This window comes from Xiphophorus hellerii, chromosome 13 (genome assembly GCF_003331165.1).
Source record: "Xiphophorus hellerii strain 12219 chromosome 13, Xiphophorus_hellerii-4.1, whole genome shotgun sequence".
Taxonomy (NCBI): Eukaryota; Metazoa; Chordata; class Actinopteri; order Cyprinodontiformes; family Poeciliidae; genus Xiphophorus; species Xiphophorus hellerii.
In genome coordinates, this window is record NC_045684.1 from 28,850,210 (window position 1) to 28,875,367 (window position 25,158).

The following is a 25,158-nucleotide window of genomic DNA, read 5'->3' on the forward strand; positions in this document are numbered from 1 at the left end:
CCTCTCTAGGTGTTCTTCTTCCGTGTCATCAGCAATAAAAACATCATCAATGTACACAGTAGCACCTACGTCCCCTAGTACTTCCATCACTGCTGACTGGAACACATTTGGGGAGTTCTTGTAGCCCTGGGGTAACCTTTGCCACACATAGCTTTTGCCTTTGTGGGTGAATGCAGTTTTACCTTGCGATTGTCTGGCGAGGCGTAGGGAGAAGAATCCATTAGCTAGGTCGATGCAAGACTTGAACTTCTTGACTCGAAGAGTTTTCAGCGCTCCTTGTGGATTGATTAGACTGGCTCGGTTTGCTATTGTTCTCCGATTCAGGGCCTTGAAGTTGATAACTGGCCTCCAACCCCCTCCAGCCGATTCAGGTTTCTTCACCGCCTGGATGGGGCTGTTGGTGATCGGGTTGAGTTCCTCTCTGATGATTTCTAGGGCACCCAGCTCCTTTACGATCTTGTCCATCTCCTCGACTGCTCCTGGGTTCAACGGGTACTGCCGAACAGGTGGATGAACCCCACCTTCGATGTGATGAACAAACTTTGGGCCCAGATCTCCACAATCGTTCTTGAACCGTGCCACCTGCGCCGCAACGATGATCTCACGCAGCTTCTCTTTCCCAGCCGGGGAGAAGTCACTCTCTTCAAGTTTCTGTTCTGTCACCGTTGGTATGTCGACCGGTTTGTACCAGTCTTGCTTTTCTGATCCTGTTTGGGTCGGGCCGACTTTCACCAATCTTGCTTTCAAGCTTGTCAGCCTTCGCTCCAGTCGGCGATGTGTGCCTTTCTTTTTACTGAGTTCGTCTAAGTCTTTAACTGTGAGGAGATTGTAGGGACCTTTCACCCACACTACTCCTTTCCAGGTCCCATATGGCATTTCTTCTATTTTTCCATTAGCAAACTGAACCTTCAGGTGTCCTGCTGTTATTAGGTCTTTGCGGGTCATAGACACCTCCGCTCCTGTGTCTACCAGGTAGGGTACTCCCTCCACTCTAGCGTAGATTTCGTCCCCCTCCCAGTAGGCATTTTCTAGAATGACCCGCGACCTGGACGCCATTACTTTGATGACCCTCCGGCCCCGGCTTTACGGGACTCACGGAGGGCCGTCCTCTCTTCTGGGCTCAATTTTCTATACTCCTCATCTGTCAGGAACTGACCTTTTCCTGGCTGGTTTGATGGAGCCGGAGGGTTGGTCGGTTTCCCTTGTGGTCCTGGTGGTTTCTGCTGGAACGGCCGGTTCCGGAAGTTGGATGGCGGTGCTCCTTGTTGAAACGGTCTGCTCTGGAAGTTGGATGGCGGTGCTCCTTGCTGGAACGGTCTGCTCTGGAAGTTGGATGGTTGTCGGATGTTAACCCTTCCAGGTGGCTTTGCCGGCTGGCTAGCCTCCTTCTTCCTTTTGTCCTCGTAGTACTGCTGTTCCAGGTCGAATCCTTGCACTGCTACATCCATCTGAGCGACTGTTGTGCTTCTCACTGGCAACTTCACGAACACGATCTCTCCTCTGCGTCCTTTTGTCACCTCACGCAGTACTTTCACATATCTCGCAGGGGAAACGGTCTGCTTAAGTGTGTGCCAAAGCGGCTCCAACCGGCTTCCTCTGTCCAGCCGTCCTCTGGCCCTCTTCACCTGGGACTCTTCATCATCCATGTCCTCCAATACCAGCCTTTCGTAGTTGCTCTGTGCTGAATCCGTCCCAACCATCGGGTCCGTGGTCACGCTGGTCAGCCACAACTTTTTGGCTCCTTCATGGTTGGTGGTAGACAGCACGGTTGGCCAAACATCTTTCAAGTATTCTTCATTGTTTTCATCTGCGTTTTTACTCCTAATCACCAGCCTTAAATTCTTCAGCTCGGCGTAAGCGTCCTGTCCTGTATTAGTGGCAGGTAGCTGAGCTGACACCTCTGGTTGTCTCGCCGGGATCTGCGGTCCTGGCTCCGAAGACGTCGCCTGAGGTTCCTCTTCATCAGCCGACACTTCGTCCAGCTGCTGTTGAGTTTCCCTGGAGTACTTGTAAGCGGCTTTCTTCAGTCGTCGCAGCATCACATCATACATAATTCCAATGTATGCGTTCCTAAAGTTGGTAGTCAGGGAATAGTGTGCCGTCAGAGTGGAGCAGGATGGTGTCATCAGGATGTTAGCCCATTCTCCGATTGTCGCTTCCACCTCGAGCTGCACCCGGTCTCCCAATCTGCTGGCCCATCCTGCCGGGATCTGGTACTCGGTTTGGCCGACCTCGGGTATATACGTACGCCGTCCGTCCTTAGCCTGCACTGGACCCCAGGTCACATCTCTTGCCAGTCTTTCAGAGGATTTCTCGATGTCAAAGGTTTCCATTTCTTTCTTCTTACCCCGGTGCTGTCCTGTTCGGAGTATCTTGTGCTCTGTCGGTGGTTGCTTCGGGTCGGAGAGGACGCTGCCGTGATCACTTTCCTCTTCTTCTTCTCTAGGATGTTCGATCTCCGGTTGCTCCTCTTCGTCCTCCGAGTCGCTGATGTCCTCATACTGCTGTTGTCGAAGAGGTTCTCTCCTGGGGGAGTTCAGCGGTCGAATCTTAGCTGGTTTCATCGGTCCTTCTTCTTTCGGGACCGTCGGCTGCTCATTCTTGACTCTTCCCGCATTGGGTTTTCTCAGTTCACTGCGGCTCTCTTCAAATGAGAACTCCTTAACGTACTTTGCTGCGGAGAACCCTGGTTCAACAGGTGCCTCCTTTATCTTTATCCTGGGTGGCTGCACGGCCTTGGCTTTACCTATCTGGGTGGTGTTTGAAACCTCACTCTGGGGAACTTTTAAGGGATATTTCTTGACTTCTTGTGACGGATGGCTAATGCGGCATTGCTCCTCCATCTCAGCTGCCAATTGCACCCCTTGCTCAGTGCGGAGTCGATGCAGACGGGGGTCAACCACCACCACCACTTCCTTGAACACAAAGAAATGACTGTTGGTCCTGGTTATATTCACCACTCCGTTCTCTGCGATCGACCTGGCGGTGTCCCTTGGCAGGTCCGTCGATCTCAGTCCCTGCACGCTCACCATTACTCTTCTCATGCCTTCGTTGCTGGCCATCACTAGGCCCCGCTCGAGTCCGTGCCACATCTTCTTCCGATATTCCTCCAGACTCTCTCCTTTTTGGTAACCGTCTATCGGGACCAAGATTACAGCACCATAAGGGAGACTATAGCCTTTCATTATTATTACGTCTCCTCGAGTTGCTGCACTACAGGATGTTTCCAGCAATTTTAACTCTGTTTTGTAACATTTTCCTGCCTGGTTCTTTAGGTTGCGTCGGAAGTTTTTGTTGTGGATCTTGTATCTATCGTTGGTGAACACAATTAGTCCATCTCCCTCAAGATCCCATATTCCTCCAATAAACTGATAAATCATGTGCCCGGATTGCAGCCTTATGCTGATTGTCCCCAGTGGTATTTCGGCTAACTCTCGGGCCATCCTCCAGGCATCTGATTTCTGAGTCTTCTTCTTGGGGCGGCCGGGGCCCCACTGCTCCTCGTCCGATTCCTCCTCGTCCTCGTCGGAACTGCTGGCCGCTGAAGTTTTCGTAGGTGGCTGTGGAGGCCTCCTCTCCGTGCTGTGGACTCGGGGATGAAACCCGAGCTCCGGGTCCCGTTGAGGGGACCATTCCTTGGCTGCATCCTCCCACTGCTTCTCTGTGAGTCCGCCGACGAGCGCTCCCTCGGGGTCGTCCTCATTGGCCGGTGCAGGTGGGATGTCCTCGTTCCGCGATGGACCAGGCGGAGCTGAGGGACCCTCATCGTTGTCGTCGCTGCCGCTGTCGCTGCTGTTACCGCCGTCGTTGTCGTCGCTGCCGCCCGTCAGGTCTATCAGAACCCTCGAAGGTTGCTCCCGCTGGTGAGTCGGTGTTGTAGCTCTGCTGGGCAGGTGGGACGGAGGCTCAGCCACCTCCGACCCTACCTCGTCGAGGGCTTGCTCCTTTTCCTTGTCCTTTTTGTAGGTCGAGAGTCTCTGCATGGCCTCAGTGTAGTCTTTGTATTGGCTCACCCCCCTGGCGTTCGGGTCCACCAGGATTCCGTCGATGCCTGCCGCCAAGGTAGCTGTTTTTACTACGCGGTCATACTTCTCGGAGGGGCTGTAGACGACCCGCAGTTTGCCAAACTCCCAGTTCTCAAGGAGCTCGGCGAACCATTCCAGCCATTCTTTAATCTCTATTTTCTTAGCCACCTTCATCGGGCATTTGACGACCCCCAGTCGGTGGCCACTTTCAAGCTGTGTACAAAAGTATATCCGAGTTTGCACTAAGTGCTTCATCGTTCTCTGGGCCACCTCCTTATTGAGGGTGTAGTGGGATTCATAGAAAGACTTCTTATTTATCTCAGTCCAGGAATCCAATCCATCACCGAGTAATATCAATTTCACAGGAAATTGTGATAACGTGGATTGGGAAAGACTAGGTCGATGACTCTCTTCGTCTCGGCTGATGTTGCTTGCCCCTTGTTTCATTGCTGGCTTCTGCGGGGAATCCAGTTCCCCACTTTCTTCGTCTTCACTCATAGTTGTCTTTGTCTTCGAGTCGCCTATTCCCCAAAGCCTCTCTTTGCGCTTTCGAGTAGGGATGGGTCCAGGCTGTGTTGGCTACTGGCTTCACTGTCTGGATCTGGTCATTCTATCCTCAGTAGAAGCTTTCCCTCACCTGTACGCTATACAGTTACTGCGAGGGTTGTGACTGAAGGCCTTATCAGTCACCACTAACTCTCTTCCCTAAGAGTTAGTAACCCAAGTGAGCTATTCAGAGTCTCACATCTGTTTTTACTGACTTGGTTTCTTTGGGGCCCGCCTACTCAGTTGTGCGCCGCCCCACGTTGGGCGCCATGAAGGTTATCCTGCAGTAGTCAGCCCCGCCCACTCCTCACTACTTCACAGGGCTGCCTACTGACCAGTTCTCCGTCTAACAGGTCCGGAAAATCTCTGAGACCTGGGTATTACCCTAAAAGCACTCTATAAGAGATAATCTGTTTAAACTGGTGGCGAAAGTGATTCGTCTAGCTCTAACTACCTCCAATCCAGAAGTTATGACCCTTTACAGTTAAGAAACAATCAGCTGAGTAGCCCTCGCAGCTGCATAATTCCAATAACCACTTCTGTTAACGGTAGCCCACTTTCTAAATCATAACTTGCACTTGGAACCGGCTAGATTATGTTTAGTGACTTGAATGTAAGTCCCAGGGTCATTATTTACTCTCACCAAAGGATATTATGAAGCCTCCTATTTAATGGAATCATGTACATTAGTTTTACCTCAATTAAAAGAACTGGACAAAGATTAAATGACTCTATTAATTCCAATGTCCACCAACCTCATTAGAATTTTATAGTATAAATTTATTAAGCAAGCTTAAGCAGGGATATGCGACATACAAATCAATAATCAATCGTATATGATTCAAAAACAGTGTAATAAAATTTACATGTACAATCCTACTACCCTGTCTTCTTTCCCTAAGAGATAAGTCGCACATTCTGAAATGGAATTTCAAGGAGCAGATTCAACTCATACCCAGAAGATGGAGGATCTTTTGGCAACAGGAATTTCTAGCAGCCTTGGTTGAGGTCTTTGCCTTGTATGGAAAAATCCTCCTTAGAAAGGAAACAAAGCAGAACGGGTCCGAATCCTTTTGCATAACCCAGTTCTTTATCCCTGAGGGACCTTTGTCTTTCCTCCAAGTCTTGTTGCAGAATTTGAAATTGTTGCTGGGTTGAGACGAGACCAACGGTCGAATAAGAACCAGAGATGGGGCAATGGGACCCAGTCCTTTCTTGGCGGTGTGAAGTCCGAGCTTCCCGGTGGTTCTGAAGTGCGGTCCGTAGCTGCTTCTGCAAGTTGTCTCTCCTTCTGCGCCGCCGGACTGAGAACGGCTGGTTCCTCTTTTCAGCCCCTTCTTATGCATCTCCCCACCATGTGTGTGTATGGGGAGGTGTGGTCTACGTGAATTTCTTCACATCTGCTCTGTCTCTCATGAAAAAGCCCCCACATTTCTCAACCTGTTTTCGCTGACCATAGTGGAAAGTCCCGTGCTTCTCCTTTCTCCGTTGCTTCAGCCAAACTCAACACACCAACCATCCTGTGCGCCCTGGCCATCTGTTCAGAACTGCTTGCGACATTTCCTGTTTCAGGACTGTGCTGTATTCCTCTCTTTTTCTAACTCACTTTTCCATCTTTTACAATCATTAAACACATTTAACCTGTATTAAACCCATTTGAACATTGACTTCAAATTATCACAAGTTTGATCCTTGGTTAATAATTAATCACATCTCTCACTTATTATAATTCATCAACCATAATCGTTTCATAGTTAAATCATTACAGAAATCAAGTTAAATCATTACAGAAATCATTACAGATCATATTTCAGAAAAAGTACATTTCTGAAGGTTATTATGTGATTATTGGTAGTCAGTTTACTAATTATATTCATTCATATTTAACTTAATTAACTTTTAATCAACTACAAGATTACTTATTCTCTCTCAGGCCTCTATGCACCTTTTCTGCATGCACCCGGAAAGATCTCACACCCTATGCCAGTTTTCTTGACAATGCACAAATACAGCTAATCGTGGGATGAAAGGAAGTTAAAAGCAGGAAACCGAACACACAAAAAAATTCATGATTTTAACCTATTTAACATTTAAAGTGCAAATGACAAATTTGAAGTACCTTCTTGAAATTGTACCCGTAATACAGATAAAGTCACGTCCTGAGCAGGGGTCAAAGTGCAAAGGATCAATTCCAAGTTAAAAGCAAATCCTACAGAACATAAAAAAAGACAAACATTTAGCATCAAATATACTTTCATATTCCATATTCAACTTCCAGGAGATGAATTGAAACAGGAAGTTAAATTAAAAGGGGGCTAAAGGGATTGGTCAAAATTCCGTGGCTGTGATTGGTCAGAAGAGAAGGAATCACAGAAAACGTAAAGGTGATTGGTCAGATTTATGGAAAACTTATAACCGGTGAGATTCTAGGCAAAATTTGTGAATGAGTGAACTTATGTTAATATTTACATCGCATCAGACTTCTACTCCACTGCATTTATGCTTTTTTTCCTCTTATCACACTTTTTGGCTTATTATCCATAAAGCCTTGTGTTTAAAAGCAGAACTCGGTGGTAGAAGTGATTTGCCTCTGCACGCCCTCCTGAACCGCAGCGCTCTCTCGTCCTCCCAGGATCTGTCCGGCTCCATCGATGACCTGCCCACTGGCACCGAGGCCGTCCTGAGTCCGGGCGTCAGCACCTCCGGTGTGTCCAGCAGTCAGGGAGAGCAGAGCAACCCGGCCCAGTCGCCCTTTTCCCCGCACACCCCGCCCCACCTGCCAGGCATCCGCGGACCCTCGCCATCCCCCGTGGGCTCCCCAGCCAGCGTGACCCCGTCCCGCAGCGGCCCGCTGTCCCCTGCTTCTGTGCCAGGTAGACGCTGCAGCCGTCTTAGCAGCAAGAAGCTTTGCAGACTGAAATTTTGTTTTGTTTTGTTTGTCTTGAGCCGTTGTGTCTCTGCTGTTGCCCAGGTAACCAGATGCCACCGCGGCCGCCCAGCGTTCAGTCGGACAGCATGATGCATTCTTCCATGAACCAGGCACCCATGGGCCCCGACAGAGGTGAGCGCCTCTGGAAGGACAAACTGCTAATTGTTCAGCATCAGTTTGTAACTGTAAACACACTGAGCTACAAAAGTCCTTTAGCATCTTTACATTATATAAGCAATGAGGGAGAATTTATTTATTGATGAATTATGAGATTCCAGTAGAAATAGGTGCCAGTGTGTTGACCTTTGACCTCAGACTGCAAGGTTTCTACACAGTTATAAACAAAAGTCTTGGAAAAAATATCCTGGTGTTTTTCAACTCTTCAGTTTTCTAGAATCTAAAAATGTGTCTAAAATAAGTTGGTCAAAATCATGAAGAATTTTCAGGCTGAATGTACAAAATCTGAGAAAAGCTGCAACATCACCTTACTGAACATATTTTTCTAAGATGATTATTTTGTGGTTAGGGCTGAAACAATTAATCGTGATTAATCGATTATTGAAATAATGGTCAACTGAGGTAGTAATTGATCAATCGAAAACTGGAGTTTAGGTACTCAGAAACGGGCCATTTGCTGGACGAACAGCAAATCCAGACAGAAAAATAAGCAAAAATTGTACAAAACATATATACAGTTTGCATTTAACATAAGAAAAAAAACTTTTGTATATAAATATGTTTTATCTATAACTCTAGTGGTAGTAGCAGTTTTAGCTTCATCTAATTCAAATTCTGTAAAATAAAAATGTCTTAAGCTTCTTTTGTGATCCAATAGCAATTGTCAGAATGATTGATTACTAAAATAATCAATAGTTGCAGCTCTATTTGTGATACACTTCATTACTGCTATTGTATAACAGCAATAGTTTGATCTGTGATCATTTGAGAGTAAACAAGCTGCAAGCATCACTGTCCACATTTCTTGATTAAATTCATCGTATTTTCACCAAATCCCCAGAATTTCAGCTTTGATAACTAAAATAGTCAAGAGATATTGTCTTGATATAATTACATAGTGAAACTTGTGTCAAAATGGGCTCAAAACATTTTAAGATGACAAGATAAGAAAATGTTCTCAAAACAAAAATAATTCCATCCACATATCAAGACAAAAAAATGCTTTTCTAGAGAATAAACGTATATTATCTGAAAGTGAATAAATTCTGGAAAAGTCCCGTTTGACGTACAGTCATCTTGACATGGTTTTGTGTAATTGTTACATCATAAACATCTCGTTATCTCAAGATGAGATAACATAAATATCAAAACACGCCTGAACTCTCGCTGTACATTGAAAACTCCATCTTGTTTTGCTCTGTACATCCATAATGCGACTGGCTGTGGCTCAGGTGTCAAAATGGGTTTTCTTCTGGTTTTTGGTGCTTTTAAAGCCTAACCCCAAAATCCCTGCACAAAAATAATTCATCATAAATAAACCGAAACAGGTTAAACATCCAAAATTAGCTGGAAATCAACAGAGAATATGTCAGTTGGTCAAAAGGGAAAACGTGCGGCAGCCTTCAGATCGAGACAATTAAGGAGTAATTTCACAGAAGCCATCGTGTCCAGCAGCGCTTTATAGTGGTGTTTATTAGAAACACTGAAGGTGTTTGGATCTGTGCTGCTCTGTAGGAATATCTTGTTACTGCGCGTTAGATACCGCCTTCATGATTTACCTCAGAGTCAGAGCCTACAGTGACGGTCCGTGGGCGAAGCACAGAGAGCAGAGGCTAGTTTGAGTCTAATCTATTGGATCTATACAGACTTTGATCTAAATTAGCTGGATTTAATCATCCGGCTTTGAACAGCTTGCCTTGCAGTTTCAGTCCAGCTAAACCTCTGTTTACATGGACAAAATAATTGTGGACTGTTCCTTTAAATGGGACTGTTTGTTGTCCCTTGCCAAGTTAAATGAGGGTAGCAGACACATTATTAGTTTGTGTTTAGTCTGAGGGAAGAGATTCTCTAAGCCACACTGTGACCTCCGTACACTACTGTGCAAAAGTCTTGAACCATTCTTCTTTTCTTTATGCTTTCAATTGATTGGACTGTTGAGTGTCTTAATTAGTGCTTGTCTAAGCTTGTTGTGTCTTACTCTGTACACTGGATGCATTTGCAGCAGGGCTGAAATGACTAATCATAATGAATTGATTATTGGAATAATTGTCACTTAATTTAGTAATCGATTACTTATTAACTAGAGTGTACAGACTCAAAGAAAGACTAATACAGTCCTAGTAGTAATTAAGCCAAAACTACACAAAAATATATACATTTTGCATTAAAGATAAACAAAAACCTTCTATTTCAGTACATATGTTCTACCCAGATCTTCTCGAGCTTTGTTTGACGTTAGCTTTGACGTTAGAAGTAGTTATGTAGCTGCAGATGCATCTTTAGCTACCGGCGTTATGTTGTTACTTTTTAGGCAAAGACATGTTGATTTTCTTATTTAAAGAATGAATTGAATTATTTATTTGCATTTTCTTATGTATTTCTAATATTGCATAAATTGAGCTTAATTGGTTAACTGAAACGTCAACAGAATGTAAGTAATTTCTTTATCCGATTAATCACCAGGATAATCGATTAACCGCCGAGATGATCGATTAATTGCCGTAATAATCAATTGACAGTCAGAATGTCTGATAGAATTATTGCGTGCTAAAATAATTGTTAGCTGCAATCCTAATTTGCACTCATTCTTGGCTTCAATAAACTGCTTCTGTCCCTCCCTGTTCCCATGGAGGGTTTGATGCTAAACCAAATGCAGACTGGCGTTTTTGATGCTGCTTGTAGTTGTTTTCATGGGCTCTGTCCTGAGCGAGTGATCCCTCCGAATCTCTTCCAGTGTACATGCGAAACCCTCAGATGCCTCCTTATGGGTCCCCTGGACAGCCTGGCTCTGCCTTATCCCCACGCCAGTCGACAGGAGGCCAGATACATAGTGGAATGGGACCATATCCCCAGAACAATACTATGGGAAACTATGGGCCTCAGGGGGCCCAGTACGGCCCACAAGGTGAGAATTGATTTCTTTGCAGGATTTTTTTTGTGTCTTCATAAAAATGATTTCCAGTCATCATAGAGCAGCTGCAGTGTTTTTCTGTGATTGACAACATCCAAAAAAAAAAAAAAAACACTTTGAAATTCCTTCCTACTCGAGGTAAATTATGAGATATCGCTTCACTTTGAAGTTGGAAGAAGTTCTGCCATGAGTCACGGCAGCAAGCAGAGGAGGCCGGATAGAGGCCGCTACAGTCAGGCGGCCTATCGGAACAGGCAGCACAGATTTAAATTCAGCCGAGTTGGAGACACATTCCCATCACCGACAAATTTTTGGTACAAGATAACCTTGTTTTACAAAAAATACTAACTACTTAATGAGATCTCTGATCCTTCCAGGCTATCCCAGGCAACCGGGCTACACAGGGATGCCCAACACTAACTACCCCAGTGGGCCTGGAATGGGCGGCTCCATGAACCCCATGCCGGCTCAGGGCAGCGGGAGTCCGTACGGAAGCATGCCACCCGGCAGGATAGGCCCGGGGCAGATGGGTACTCGGCCCTACGGTCCTGGTATGGGCCCCAACATGGGAAGCATGCCTCCTCAGGTGGGGTCCGGCATGTGCCCGCCTCCAGGTATGAACAGGAAGGATGGGGGGCCCACCATGCACCATGGCCCTGCAAACTCCATACACACCAGGTACATGCTTTTTTACTTTCCTTTTATTTATTTAATATTTTTTCTAAGGCCAGAGTATATCTTTACAGTCATAGTTTCACGCTTGGACAATTAACTCCATTTTTTTGTAATTCCCCGTCCATTCCCTTTACTTTTATATAAATATTAATTAATTAAAAAGCATTAAGACCATGAAAGCCTGATAGGGTAAACTGTCCTTTCCAAGAAAATAAGCTATAAACTCTGTGAAAGGAAGAAGGGATTTGTTGATAAAATCAGTCTGAAGTGTTCTACATGTAGTTTTACTAATGACAAAACTGGTCCTTTCTAAAGAAAAATACATTTTTCTTCCTCCAGGCCACCAGGTTATCCTAACGTGAACCAAGGTATGATGGGATCAGCGCCTCCCTATGGCCCAGGCATGAACAGCATGCACAGTGTGATGAACCAGGGAGCGCCGGGGCCTTACCCAGTGGGTGGAAACATGGCCAACAACACCCCCGGTGAGTCCAACGTACTCTTATGGTACCACCTGTAACACTGTAACACTTCCTCTTATACGGCTGGGGTTTTTCTCTCCCAAACATTAAGGGATGGCACCTGGTTCTGAGTTTGGCATGGACAAAATTAACCCTGCCCAAAAGATCAACAACAAAGTTGATGGGACTCCAAAACCTGAATCCAAAAAGGTAAAAGTTATCATCTGAAAAGTTTTTTTTGTTTTTCATTCTTGTTTTTATTTTATCTTCCGTCTTACTGGTTATCTCCGTCGCCCTTTAGAAGTCGAGCTCTTCCACCATCACCAATGAGAAGATCACCCGGCTATATGAGCTGGGCCCGGAGCCAGAGAGGAAGATGTGGGTGGACCGGTACCTGGCCTTTGCCGAGGAGAAGGCCATGGGGATGAGCAACCTGCCCGCCGTGGGCCGCAAGCCTCTCGACCTCTTCCGCCTCTACGTGTCCGTCAAAGAGATCGGCGGCCTCACCCAGGTCAGCCGGCAGTTTTGCACAAACGTATCGGTTTGGTCAAACCACCTTTGTGAATCTAACTTGGTGGTGGTGTTTTTTTTTCCTTCTTCCCTTCGTTCTTCCAGGTAAACAAGAACAAGAAGTGGAGGGAGCTGGCCACCAGTCTGAACGTGGGCACGTCCAGCAGTGCGGCCAGCTCGCTCAAGAAGCAGTACATTCAGTGTCTGTACGCCTTCGAGTGTAAGATCGAGCGCGGCGAGGACCCACCCCCGGACTTCTTCAACACGGACACAAAGAAGAACCAACCCAAGATCCAGCCTCCAAGCCCAGGTGAGACCTGCTGTCAGGATATTCCACATAGGATGAAACTTTTCACATTTTTCATGTGACATTGATAAGCTTTCTTTTGTGGAACCCACTGAACGCGTTTCAGATTTTAATGAAAAAAAAAATCACAAATTAATAATTCAATAATCACGTGGTACACAACAAACAATCAAGTCATTAAAAAAAAAAAAAAACACACATTCAATACTCTTGTTAGCCTAAAGCTAAAATAGCCCCAAGCATCACTAACAACTCTACAAGAATTAGCATGTCAAAAGATTTCAGAAACACCATGAAAATAATTAAGTGGGTCAGTGGCAGTTTATCCTAAGAAACCTTAGGACATTAACAAAGAACAACCAGTCGTTATTTGGTTATTGTTTGGATACTTATCACAAATAACCAAACTCCACTGTGGTGTTCCACTCTACGAACGGAGAAATGATAAAATAGAGAAAACAGGACCTGAAAGCCGATCCTGGCATAAAATGAACAACCTTAAACAAAAGAACAAACCATCTGAATGTTGAGCTACTCACCGCTGAATTAGGTAACTTCATATCAAGTTTTCATTGAGTTTTGGGATGTAAAAGAAGGACGGGTTCACTCCAGCAGTGCACATCTAGCACTGTTGTAGCAGTGTGGCTGGTGGAATGAACAGGTGTAGAAGTGGTGGTGAAGTTAGCTAAATGTGTTCTCTTGTTTAGCTAGAGAACAAGAGAACACATTGTGAATGTGTGAAGACACACACATCTTCAAAGTGTGTGTCCCCCACACTCTGAAGATCCCTGCTCTAGCACAGAAAACTACAACTCGGAGCTGTGTCACATACAGAAGTATGCTGATGACACAGCCATAGTCGGATGTATCAGGGACGACAGAGAGGAGGAGTATCGCTGTCTGGTGAGGGACTTTGCTCTCTGGTGCCACACAAACCACCTGGAACTCAACACTGCTAAGACGAAGGAGCTGGTTATAGACTTTGGGAGGTCCAGACCAAAGCCAAGACCAGTCGCATTAGAGGGAACTGAGGTTGAGGTCGTGGACTCCTACAAATATCTTGGGCTGTGGCTGGACAGTAAACTGGATTGGTCAAAACACACTAGCCACCTGTATGGGAAAGTGCAGAGCAGGATGTACTTCCTGAGGAGACTGCGGTCCTTTAACATCTGCAGCAAACTGCTCTGGATGTTCTACCAGTCTGTGATTGCCAGTGTCCTCTTCTACATCGTGGTGTGCTGGGGAGGCAGCATATCCAAGAAGGACACGTCCAGACTGGACAAACTGACCAGGCGTGCCGGCTCTGTGGTCGGCATGAAGCTGGACTCTCTGGTGACGGTGGCAGAGGCGAGGACACTGAACAAACTGCTGGACATCATGAACGATAGCAGCCACCCTCTACACGTCGTCATCAGCAGCCAGAGGAGCCGGTTCAGTGACAGACTGCTGCTTCCCAAGTGCCGGACCAATAGATTTAAGAACTCTTTTGTCCCCCATGCCTTCAGACTGTACAATTCCTCATTGGGGGGGGAGGTGACACAGGACAGAGGGTGGAAGGAGTAGTGACCCCTTGTATTTTTCTCCATACTTATCAGGTCAAACCACATAGTGCAATACGATATCACTGGTCAATCTATCCGTCAAATTCTTATATTTTTTTTGTGTTGTATTTATATTTACTTATATTCTTATATTCTATATTCTTATTCCTTGTTTCTTGCATAATTTAAGGTTTTTCTTGCATAATTTAAGGTTTTGGTTACTCACATTTGGTGTGTACCTAAGTATTTAATTTGTATTTTGTATTCTTTTGCACTTTTGCTTACTGTGTGTTAACTTTGTTTTTTGCCTGGGAGCTGCTGGTAACTTCAATTTCCTGAGGGAGTCTTCCCAAAGGATCAATAAAGTACAAGTCTAAGTCTAAGTCTAAGTCAGAGAATGCATGTGGTTCATATGTGACAACCGGCAGCTTCTTTTGTAGCGCTTTTTCTCTTTCGTCTGGACCGACATTGGAGGTCTTCTGCGTTATCCGACTGTAAATGCCTCCATACTGTGCCTGTGTTGGGTCGAAGTCGGGTCAGAAAGGGCAGCGCTCTGCTCCGGGGCGTGGCGTGTCGCCCTGGAGCTGTTTGTTTTGGATGGATACGAGTCGTGACTGCCAGGAGCAACACCACCAGGAGTGACCGCGTGCTGCCGTTGCCTCCGTTTGGCCGGACCCCAGGCCCGTCAGACGCTGGGCTCCGAATCAGCACAAAAGGCAACAGAGAAGGGAGGGGGAAGGAGGGATGATCAGCTGGCACCGTGAGGGAGATGTGGGCACAGAGGTTGGGGCGGCAGGGGGACCACGTGGGGGCCGTTAGGTGATCTGGTGATGGCTCTGTGATGGCTCTGTGATTGGCCCAGAGCCACTGCAGCAGAGCAACACTCCCTGGAGATCAGGACGGTGATGAATGAGGTCTCAGCGCTTTGTGTGTTTTGTGTGCGTGTGTTTATATGTGGAAAAGTCACACAGTTCAGCGTCTTTCTTTCCATTTCTGCCATGCTACATTTTTTACATCCTTACGAGATCCCCCCACCCCCCTTCATCTTTAGTGGAGGGAAATCCCTGCCCAGAGGGAGGAGGGGGGGGGGGGCAGTGTGAGAACTGAAGAGGCTGATGTGAGAAAATGTGAATAAATGTGACCTGCCAGTGACCCCTGTGTGTGTGGGTTGGTGTGCCAGCCAATTTAATGAATGGGAACCTGTGACTCATCAGACTGCCGTGTTAATAGTGAGAAGTCCTGGGCTCAAGTTAAGGATGAGCGATGCTATGTCACACACACTCACAACACAAACAAACCATCACTCACTCTTTCACACACGCACGCCTACACACACACACTGTGTCAGATGGCAGACTGCCGTCTTCTACACTCAGGATCAGTAACGGGTCAGAGTCAGGAGGTAGAACAGTGAATTACAGCGTCTCTAATTAATTAATCACATTTTAATCAAAAACTATACATACAGGGTCCATGCCCATACAGGCATGGACCCTGAAGGCATGGACACAATAAGCAACATTTTTAATTAAAAAACTCTTTTTGCTGCCAAATTATGGATTATAGACATATAAGCTCAGCATCAAATATATTTCTTGTTTTTAATCTGTTGAGATTCTTCAACCATCAGATTGGAACAAAGTGTTATTCTATCATTTAGCTTTCCAGTGTTCCAGGAACTCCTGATCATTCATGGAACTTCCTTAGAAGCGTGGACTGTGGACGCTGACATTAGCGTTGGGAACGGCTGTGCTGCTGCTGCTGCTACATGTTTAGCGTTGAGATGCTATTTTACTGTAGGCTTGAATAACTTCACTCATAGGCTAACTCACGTTTGCACAACTTGAACACAAAAAGTCTTTTCCAGCGTCCCAACAGATTGTTTTTGGAGCAAAAGTGAAATCACAGTGGGCAGTCTGCATTGCTGTCGATCACTGTTGTTAGAGGATGTTGCTTGTGCATCAGATTTATGGGCATATCAGACACGCATAGCAAAGGTTCTGGGGCTGGATTTTTTTTTTTTATGCATTAGAATCTATGCAGTTGATTCCCACTGCTGCAAAGAGACTACAAATAACATTTACAGATTTATCCAGAGAGTCTTTACTGCTGCCAAAGTGCTGATTGTTGTTGTATCCTTGTTCTTTCAGCTGGTTCAGGGTCCCTTCAAGGGCCCCAAACTCCCCAATCTGCCACCAGTTCCATGGCAGAAGGAGACCTGAAGCCTCCCACCCCAGCCTCCACCCCGCACTCACAGATGCCTCCGATGCCTGGTGTCAGGTATGATGTCAAAAGATATCATGTTTGGGAAACATGCTATTTTTGGGAAAGCTAATTTTGTCTGGAAGGCACCATAACATTAAACCTACCCCCTTGTGGTGAAACTGCAGCATTACATCAACAACTAGAATGCAGTAATATGAGAATTTAGGTGGACCCCTGCCTATTTGCAGTTGACCATTCGCAGAAATTTTTTTTCTAAAGCATATCTAAAATATGCAATGCTACTTGACCCACTATTGGCTGGCACTTAGAAAGCAGCCAATCCAGGAGTGTTATTCATTTTCCTTGCCACTGATTGGCTGTGGCAATAAGATTTTGCTATTTTAATGAACATTTTGACAAATCTTGTGTCATTTTGCAGGAGCAGTGTGAATCTGCAGGATCCGTTTGCTGATGGTGGAGACCCAGCGTTTTCCAGAAGGAACACCATGACTCCCAACTCTCAGGGCTACCAGCCGGGCATGGGCGGTCCAGAGATGATGAGTCGCATGGCTCCCTATGAGTCGAACAAAGACCCATTCGGGGGCATGAGGAAAGGTAGGAACAATAATAACTAGGGATGATCCAATCCACTTTTTTTCACCTCCAATACAAATTTGGATATCTGGGGTTTAGTACCAACTGATACCAACCCAATACAGAAAAACATTTATACAGACAATTGTACTAAACTACACTTTTATTTGCTAATTCTTCACCAGTGCAGCACACTTAAATTCACCAATAGCTTCATAAGCTTGGTCACACATGTAAAAAATAAACTTCAACAAATCTCCAAGTGGGCGAACTGACAGGCACCCGTTCCCAGACTGCAGGTGTTGGAGCTGAAAACTAACAAAATGGTAATTTTCCTTGTGTTTCTAAGCTGGAGAACAGTTCATGCCCCCTAACCCTAATAGTGGAATGGGCGAACAGTACAACAGAGGACCACCAGGTCCCATGGGTAACATGCCGATGGGTCAAAGGCAGCAGTATCCTTATGGATATGACCGAAGGTAAGAACACTAGAAGTTGTTTATTTTCAGTCATTTTCTGTATTTTTATGAAAGCTGATGACGGCTGCAACTTCCGTTTTTACAGGCAGGAACCAGGCATGGGCCCTGAAGGCAACATGGGACCCGCAGCGCCTCAGCCCAGTATGATGCCTTCTGGTTCTGATGCAGGGATGTACTCACCTAGCCGTCCCCCACCTCAGCAACGGTCAGTACCATTAAGCGCAAATTGGCCTGTCTTACAGCCAATAGAAGACATACATTTTTCCTCTAAGGCATTTGTGATCATGACTGCAATATCAATCTCTCTAACATCCCAGGTTATGGATTTACTGTGGACATGAAACACAATTTTATAAAATTTTATCCTTGTTTTCAGGCATGATTCCTACACAAATCAATACCCTGGCCAAGGGGCTCCCCCTGGTGGCCCTTACCCAAATCAACAGCCAGGAATGTATCCACAGCAGCAACCTGTAAGGACATTTTGTTTAGCATTTCCAGCTTTTTTACTGTTTTGTTAAATCAATAGTCAATTATGTATTACTACTGGATGTTCCTTTTATATCTGTGTTGTTTAAATAGAACACTATGGTATATACAGATGTGAGAGCAGAAATAATGGTGCTCATTGTTTTCTGCTAACAGAACTACAAGCGGCCTGTAGAAGCGGGGTACGGCCCTCCAGCCAAGCGCCACGAGGGGGAAATGTACAACGTTCCCTACAGTGGTCAGCAGCAGCCTGGACCCCAGTCCTCTGGGCATCAGGGCCAGCAAGACATCTATAACCAGTACAACACATATCCAGGAGGAGAGCGCAGACCACCAGGCCCACAGGGCCAGTTCCCCTTTCCTTTTGGGAGAGATAGAGGACCTTCATCTGCAGGGCCAAACTCCCAGTCTCACATGCCTCCTCAGATGATGACAAGCTCGATGCCTTCTGGTCCTGACGGCCCCCAGGGCCCCGTATGGCAGGGCCGCAACGAGATGGGCTATCCCAATTATCCCAACCGACAGGGACCTCCTGTACCAGGCCAGGGCCCCGGGTACCACGGTATGAACCGTTCAGGAGAGGAGATGATGCCATCAGACCAACGCATTAACCATGAGGGGCAGTGGCCCGGCCACGTAAACCAGAGGCAGCCTCCATTTGGACCTGCTAGTTCTGGACCACCTATGACCAGACCTTTACCTTCGACTTACCAGACTTCTCAGAACCACATTCCTCAGGTGTCAAGCCCAGCTCCCATGTCCCGGTCCATGGAAACCAGGACATCCCCCAGCAAGTCTCCCTACATGCACCCTGGCATTAAGGTGCAGAAAGCCGGCCCTCCAGTTCCCGCATCGCATATCGGCCAGGCTCCTGTGCAGCAACCCATGATTCGACGAGATGTGGCCTTCCCTCCCGGCTCTGTGGAAGCTACACAGCCCCATCTTAAACCCAGAAGGCGGCTCACCATGAAAGACATAGGTAAATAAATTCTTATGTCTTAGGCTCAATAAATTAAAATCACATATAAGCATGTAGGGTTTAGGTCATTTCGACTCATGGGCGATTTGTTTTTTCTCTTTAAAGGCACTCCTGAGGCTTGGAGAGTTATGATGTCCCTAAAGTCAGGGTTATTGGCTGAAAGCACCTGGGCCTTGGACACCATTAACATTTTACTGTATGATGATGGCAGCATTACTACTTTTAATCTTTGCCAGGTAAATAAAGTACCTCTCCTCTGGCAGGAGCCTTCCGTCAGCTACACACCTTAACTCAGTGGTCTTGTCTCTTGGAGCTGTCATATTCATTTAAGTTTTTTGTTTGGTTTTGCAGCTACCTGGGTTCCTGGAGCTGATAGTGGAGTACTTCAGACGCTGCCTCATTGAGATATTTGGCATCCTAAAGGAGTACGAAGTGGGAGACCCTGGTCAGCGCACCCTGATAGATCCCAACGCAGCTGAGGACTCCGATGATGAAATTCCCATACCCGAGTGTGAAGACATGGACACCGATGAGGAAGAGGATGAAGATGAGGAGAATGAAGAGAAAAAGACCAATCATGATGCCTCCTCACAGGTGAAGGTTAAAGAAGAGGAAGAAGAAAGCTCAATGAAAGACAAGTCCTCAGAAGACGATGATGAGGAAGAGAAAAAGGAGTCTTCTACCAAGGAAGCTAGTAGCTCTACCTCAGGGTCTTCTCAGGACCCCAACATCCACTTGGAAAAGCCAAAGCAGGCTAGCAAGTTTGATAAACTCCCTATCAAGGTAGTGCGTAAGAAGAACCCCTTCCGCTTAAACCACTTATCCAAGCTTGGGCAGCGACAGAGTTTTGACAGTGGCCTGATACACTGGAGTATTGGCGGTGGCGACACTACTGAACACATCCAGACCCACTTCGAAAGTCAGATGGATCTCCTTAAGCAGCGGAAACGCACGCTACCCGCCACTGAAGGCCGCAAGAAGGTCAAGCTGCTTGGGACGATGGAAAACCCAGAGAAATCTAAGTTCTGTTTGGAAGAGAAGGTTCAGCAGCAGCAGGCCCAGTGTTCTGATCCCAACAAGGCCTCAACAGAGAAGAGTCCTTCCTCTCTTTCCCTCTGTGCACCAGTCACTGCCACCATTGATGACGTACTATCGGCCCGACCGGGGTCGGTCACGATGGAAGTGGTCCGTGGAGGTGCAGAGGAGCAGAAAGAGAATGGCAAGTATCTATTTAGCATCAACCCTGATCCTCAGAGTCGACGCAACGTCAAAATCCTGGAAGACGAGCCCCACAGCAAGGACGAAACTCCTCTCAGCACTCTGTCGGACTGGCAGGACTCATTGGCCCGCCGCTGCATCTGTGTTTCCAACATCATCAGGAGCCTCTCCTTTGTCCCTGGCAACGACCTGGAAATGTCTAAACACCCGGGCCTCCTCCTGCTTTTGGGCCGTCTGGTGCTGCTCCACCACAGACACCCTGAGCGTAAACAGGCGCCAGTCACCTATGAGAAGGAGGAGGAAGAAGACGAGGGAGTGAGCTGCGACCGAGACGAGTGGTGGTGGGACTGCCTCGAGGTGTTGAGGGAGAACTGCTTAGTCACTCTGGCCAACATCTCAGGCCAGCTGGACCTTTCTATCTACCCAGAGAGTATATGCTTACCACTGCTGGACGGCCTGCTCCATTGGGCGGTGTGCCCCTCGGCAGAGGCCTTGGATCCCTTCCCCACACTCGGCCCACACAGCTCACTTTCACCCCAGAGACTGGTCCTAGAGACCCTCAGCAAGCTCAGCATCCAGGACAACAACGTCGACCTCATTTTGGCCACGCCACCGTTCAGCCGCTTGGAGAAGCTCTACGGCTCGCTTGTACGCCTTGTCGGTGAACGCAAGGTGGCCGTCTGCCGGGAAATGGCAGTCGTTTTGCTAGCTAACTTAGCTCAGGGCGACAGCTTAGCAGCGCGGGCCATCGCTGTCCAGAAAGGCAGCGTGGGCAACCTGCTGGGTTTCCTGGAGGACAGTCTAGCCGCCACACAGTACCAACAGAGCCAAAGCTCCTTGCTTCAAATGCAGGGCAGTCCCCATTTCGAGCCTACAAGCGTGGACATGATGCGGCGAGCAGCCCGGGCGCTGCACGCCTTGGCCAAAGTGGAGGAGAACCACTCAGAGTTCACTTTGTACGAGTCGCGCCTACTAGACATCTCCGTGTCTCCACTTATGAACCCTCTGGTGTCCCAAGTCATCTGTGACGTACTCTTTCTGATTGGCCAGTCATGACAGCCGCCAGGGGCTTTCAGCTCTGCCTCTTTCTGTTCCCCACCCCTCCACCCCCAGACCTCCTTTTTTTTGTGTGTGCGTATGTATGTGTCGTATGCGCGTGAGTGAAATGAGTAAAAACTGACTGTCCTTTGTTTTTAATTTATGCAAGAATCACCTCGGACTCTGCTGTCTTTTTACCCCTGCTTCTCACTAAAAGGAAGGAATATCATGAAGTAGTTGTGGATTTTAACCGTCTCACATGGAGCGATACCGGCAGGAAAGAGCAGATCGGGACCCAGGCATAGGACAGAGTGCACTGCCCTGCGGACTGGACTTGTTTTTTAATGAAAAAAAAAAACTCCATTCAAAAAAAAAAACAACAAAAAAAAAACAGAAGAAAAAAACTGTAACCAAAGTTGCTGTCTCGTTTACAGTGAGTTTGGGGGATACTTGTGCTTGCGTTCTCCCTCAGTGAGGTCTGCAGGGCACAAAGGAAACAATATTATGGTTCATGTTTGGAGGCTACGTAGACTCATGGACTGTGGTGTGGTATAATTGCTGTAATTTTGGATGCTATATACTCGGCCTCACAGGAACCACATTATTGGCTGTGAACAGACGTCTGTCATGGGAGGCCTGTGCAGTAGATTGTAGGACTTTTTTCTGTACTGTACACCTTAAAAACTGTAAACATACTGTAATAATACTGTTTCACACTGAGATATGCTGGCTTGGCAGCAAACTGTAGTTTTTAAAAACAGTTTTAGTTCATGTCGAGAGAAAACGGCTTTCCCCCCAAAGTATGGTGAACCTACAACACCCCGACCTCTTCTCTTTGTCCCTTGATTGTATGACCTGACCCTCTTATATTAAAAAGTCACCTATAGGACTGGTCCTCAACGCTAGACGCAGTCCAGGCTGCAGTGTAAATATCACGTTGTACATTACACTTCTCTCTTTCTCAGCTTCTGTTGCTCTTCATCGTTTTTAATCCTTTATTGAGTCCCCCCTCCTGCACCCTATCACCCCTCTTTTCTCATCAAGTATGCCATGTGATTTACTTGATGCCCCCCCCTTCCCCTCCGTTATTTCGGCGCCCCAATCCCTGCTCCATTCAGCGCTCCGGGGTGTTCAGCTGCTGTCCGATGCCACATCTAAACAAACGTCAAGTTTCAGCTTGTCTCCGAGGCGAGTGTAGAGTTTATTAACAAGAAATGTCTGCAGTGTCATTAGAGCTCCCTCATAAAGACAAGCTAAACCTTGATGAAGAAACCAGCTTTCTTTTTGTTTATTTTTATTTTCCAGTGATGCGGATTCTGCATATTTGTATCTCAGATGATGTAGCTAAAGACTTGATGTAAATTCCTTTTTTCCCCTTTTTTGGCTTAATGAATATCATTTATTCAGTATGAAATCTTTATACTATATGTTCCACGTGTTAAGAATAAATGTACATTAAATCTTCATAAGATGTTTGCTGTGCTTTTATTTCTTATTTGCTCTTAAAAGATATTAACAGACTTTAATTGGGTTTATTGTAGCCTGGTAAAAAACCAGCACCTTGTTCTGTACTTCACTTCCTCCAGCGGGTCTGGACCCGCAGATGTTCAATTGCTTCCTGAAGATGTGGACTGTGTTGAGGTTTGAAATGTTACCCAATCGTTAACGTTTGTCCATGACGTATGTAATGCGCCCGTTCGACGCTATTGAAGCTAACCGGAAACTGCCTGCGCTGTAAACAACCAACCTTCACTGCCAACAGAGAAGTGGCGAGCCAAACCATACAGCTTCCCAATATTGGGAAGCGTGGTCAACATGGGCTGAACGGTTTCTTTCCCTTCCTCCCCTGCCATTGTTAAAACTACAGGCAGAATCCAAATTTAAAACGGCGCAGAAAATGACGTAATCGTTCACGACGTCTTCTTCTGTTCGCCGATTGGCCCGTTACAAATTCTACCGGTGGAAATCTATGCGAAGTGGAGAAAATCCAGACTGTGCCATGGTGGGTAGTTAACACAAAGTTACGTACCTGAAGCCTGAAGGAAAATATTTCAGGGTAGCCATGTTTGTTATGCAGCAATCAGAGAAGGTGGACCTGTAGAGAGTCGCCACCGAAGCTGCAGTATGTACTGTATATATAACCATGTAACCATATAAACCATGTTGTTGTTTTTTTATGTACATATTTGTTTAAACTCACCATGTTGTGACGAGATGGCCATTTGCACCACTCTGGTCAGACATGACCAATCAGAGCTAGGTGGAGGATCTTTACACTTTGAATCAGGCTTCTTCATTGGTGGCCATGCTAACTAGCTTTAGCAACCAGCTGTAGTGTAGCAGAAGGCACAGGAAAGTTGTGACCAGTGTGAGGATGATTGACAGCCCAAAGACCCTCCTCCTAGATCTGATTGGTTGTTTCTTACAAACAGTGTATTTCTAAGTTCACTGTAGGACCACAGGAAGGGCAGGACAAATTGCATCTCATCATTTGGACAAAGTTTTCTGAATCTCATTTTTGTTGTTGTAGGGATACCTTAAGAAGAAAATTATTAGAGAGAATATAGGGTTTTTGTTAGTTTTTCTTTTGTTTATTTTCATTATCTTTTTTGTTTATTTTACAAATCTGTTTATATTTGGCATCAAATTCCAGCAGGTGGCGGTAATGCGCCAAAACATTGCCTATCTGCAATTAAAAAGACGGAGCCCACAGACAGGTAGGACGCAGAACTCAAGTTTTTCACAGATTCTGTCTCATATTACACCTGACTTCTGACATAGTGACAATTTTAAATGATATATTAAAAAAAACATATTTATAAAAGTTACATACAGCAGTTGTAAGCAGCTTTTTCAGCCACTGTGTTTCTGAAAGCCCCCTGTGGTGAAGCAGATTGAAGTCAACCCACTGTTAATGTCCATGACTCACCAGAGGAGGCAGGCCCGTTTTGTGTTGAGGTAAACTACGCTGCAATGATTACAGACGGTCTTTAGAAGGAATTTAGAGTAACAACACACAGTGTCCTCCTGTGGGTTGTGTGTGTTTGATGCACGTCAATGCCACTAGATGACTTACTGGGCTTCTGCCAAGAGTAGTTACTTTAGCATCAGTTACACTTGAAATACAACAAAAATTAAAGGTTTTACATCACATGTCTGTTTAACCTTTCAAGAGTTTTCTGACATTTTATGAACCCACATATGTTGATGTCCATGCTTCCTCTTGTTCTCTGATTCTGACTTGATTTTTGAAAACCTCTGTGTGGTTTGTGAACGACCAGAGGCAATTCAGTCTTCCCAGGGTTTTGACAGAAATGTGTTACGAGATGCACCCAAGAGCCCCATGATAACTCTTGAGGAGCTGCAGATATTGACTAGTCAGGTGGGGGAAATCCACAGGACACATACTACTTGTGAACTCTGAAAGGTTGGTCTTTATTCAGTTGAATTAAAAAAAACTTTGCCCGAAAGGGAAATTAAATGTTGCCATAACTCGTATCATTCAAATATTTTCCAAGTTGTCATGGAAGGTGATGTTATGGGTCAGGAAGGATAGCAGTCAGTCTTGAAACAAGTCAGAAGAGGCCTCTGACCAAAGACCATTTCTGAATGACGGACTGATGACATGCTAGCAGCTCAAATTACTTAAAAAATTTTTTGGAAACTCATTCATGAACTATGAATGATTTTCCAAAAATACATCAGACTCTTTGGTTGTGGAAGCTAAACAAGCTCTACATTCTTCATGTGGCTTGTACATCTCAGGCACTGAAGCAGTTTTTTGGGGTTTTTTTTTGCTGACATCTCTGAAATTGAATCACTCTGCAGGCACACCACTCAGCAGAGTTTGCTGCGCATGACATGATTGACATGCCAACACGACGATGCACCGCTGTCTTTGTACCTGGATCAAAAACTGCTGATCCTGTCAGACATATTTACGTGGGTGGTTTAGAAAGCCCTCCGACCCCCACTGATAAGACAGCTGTGGAAAAATTGTTCCTACTTAAAGTATTGACAAAGGACTGCTGTAAAATAACCAATCGGAAATATGGCAGGAGGTTTAACTTAGAA

General features: G+C 45.9%; 1 protein-coding gene across 2 annotated transcripts in view; it reads left to right on the forward strand.

Annotated features, from left to right (window-relative positions):
• arid1ab (AT-rich interactive domain 1Ab) overlaps positions 1 to 22,550 on the forward strand; it is a 90,990-nt gene extending 68,440 nt beyond the window's left edge. The window contains exons 5-20 of one of the 2 annotated variants that reach the window (XM_032580084.1): positions 7,204 to 7,444; positions 7,543 to 7,632; positions 10,412 to 10,582; positions 10,966 to 11,266; positions 11,603 to 11,748; positions 11,837 to 11,934; positions 12,026 to 12,235; positions 12,340 to 12,544; positions 16,233 to 16,362; positions 16,727 to 16,902; positions 17,231 to 17,360; positions 17,446 to 17,565; positions 17,737 to 17,833; positions 18,006 to 18,828; positions 18,934 to 19,064; positions 19,180 to 21,102. In XM_032580084.1, the coding sequence (XP_032435975.1) occupies positions 7,204 to 7,444; positions 7,543 to 7,632; positions 10,412 to 10,582; positions 10,966 to 11,266; positions 11,603 to 11,748; positions 11,837 to 11,934; positions 12,026 to 12,235; positions 12,340 to 12,544; positions 16,233 to 16,362; positions 16,727 to 16,902; positions 17,231 to 17,360; positions 17,446 to 17,565; positions 17,737 to 17,833; positions 18,006 to 18,828; positions 18,934 to 19,064; positions 19,180 to 21,102 (4,992 nt within the window). Of the gene's footprint in view, positions 1 to 7,203; positions 7,445 to 7,542; positions 7,633 to 10,411; positions 10,583 to 10,965; positions 11,267 to 11,602; positions 11,749 to 11,836; positions 11,935 to 12,025; positions 12,236 to 12,339; positions 12,545 to 16,232; positions 16,363 to 16,726; positions 16,903 to 17,230; positions 17,361 to 17,445; positions 17,566 to 17,736; positions 17,834 to 18,005; positions 18,829 to 18,933; positions 19,065 to 19,179 lie in introns of both variants that reach the window. The other variant, XM_032580083.1, reaches the window with a different exon arrangement.
• The last annotated feature ends 2,608 nt before the right edge of the window (positions 22,551 to 25,158 follow it).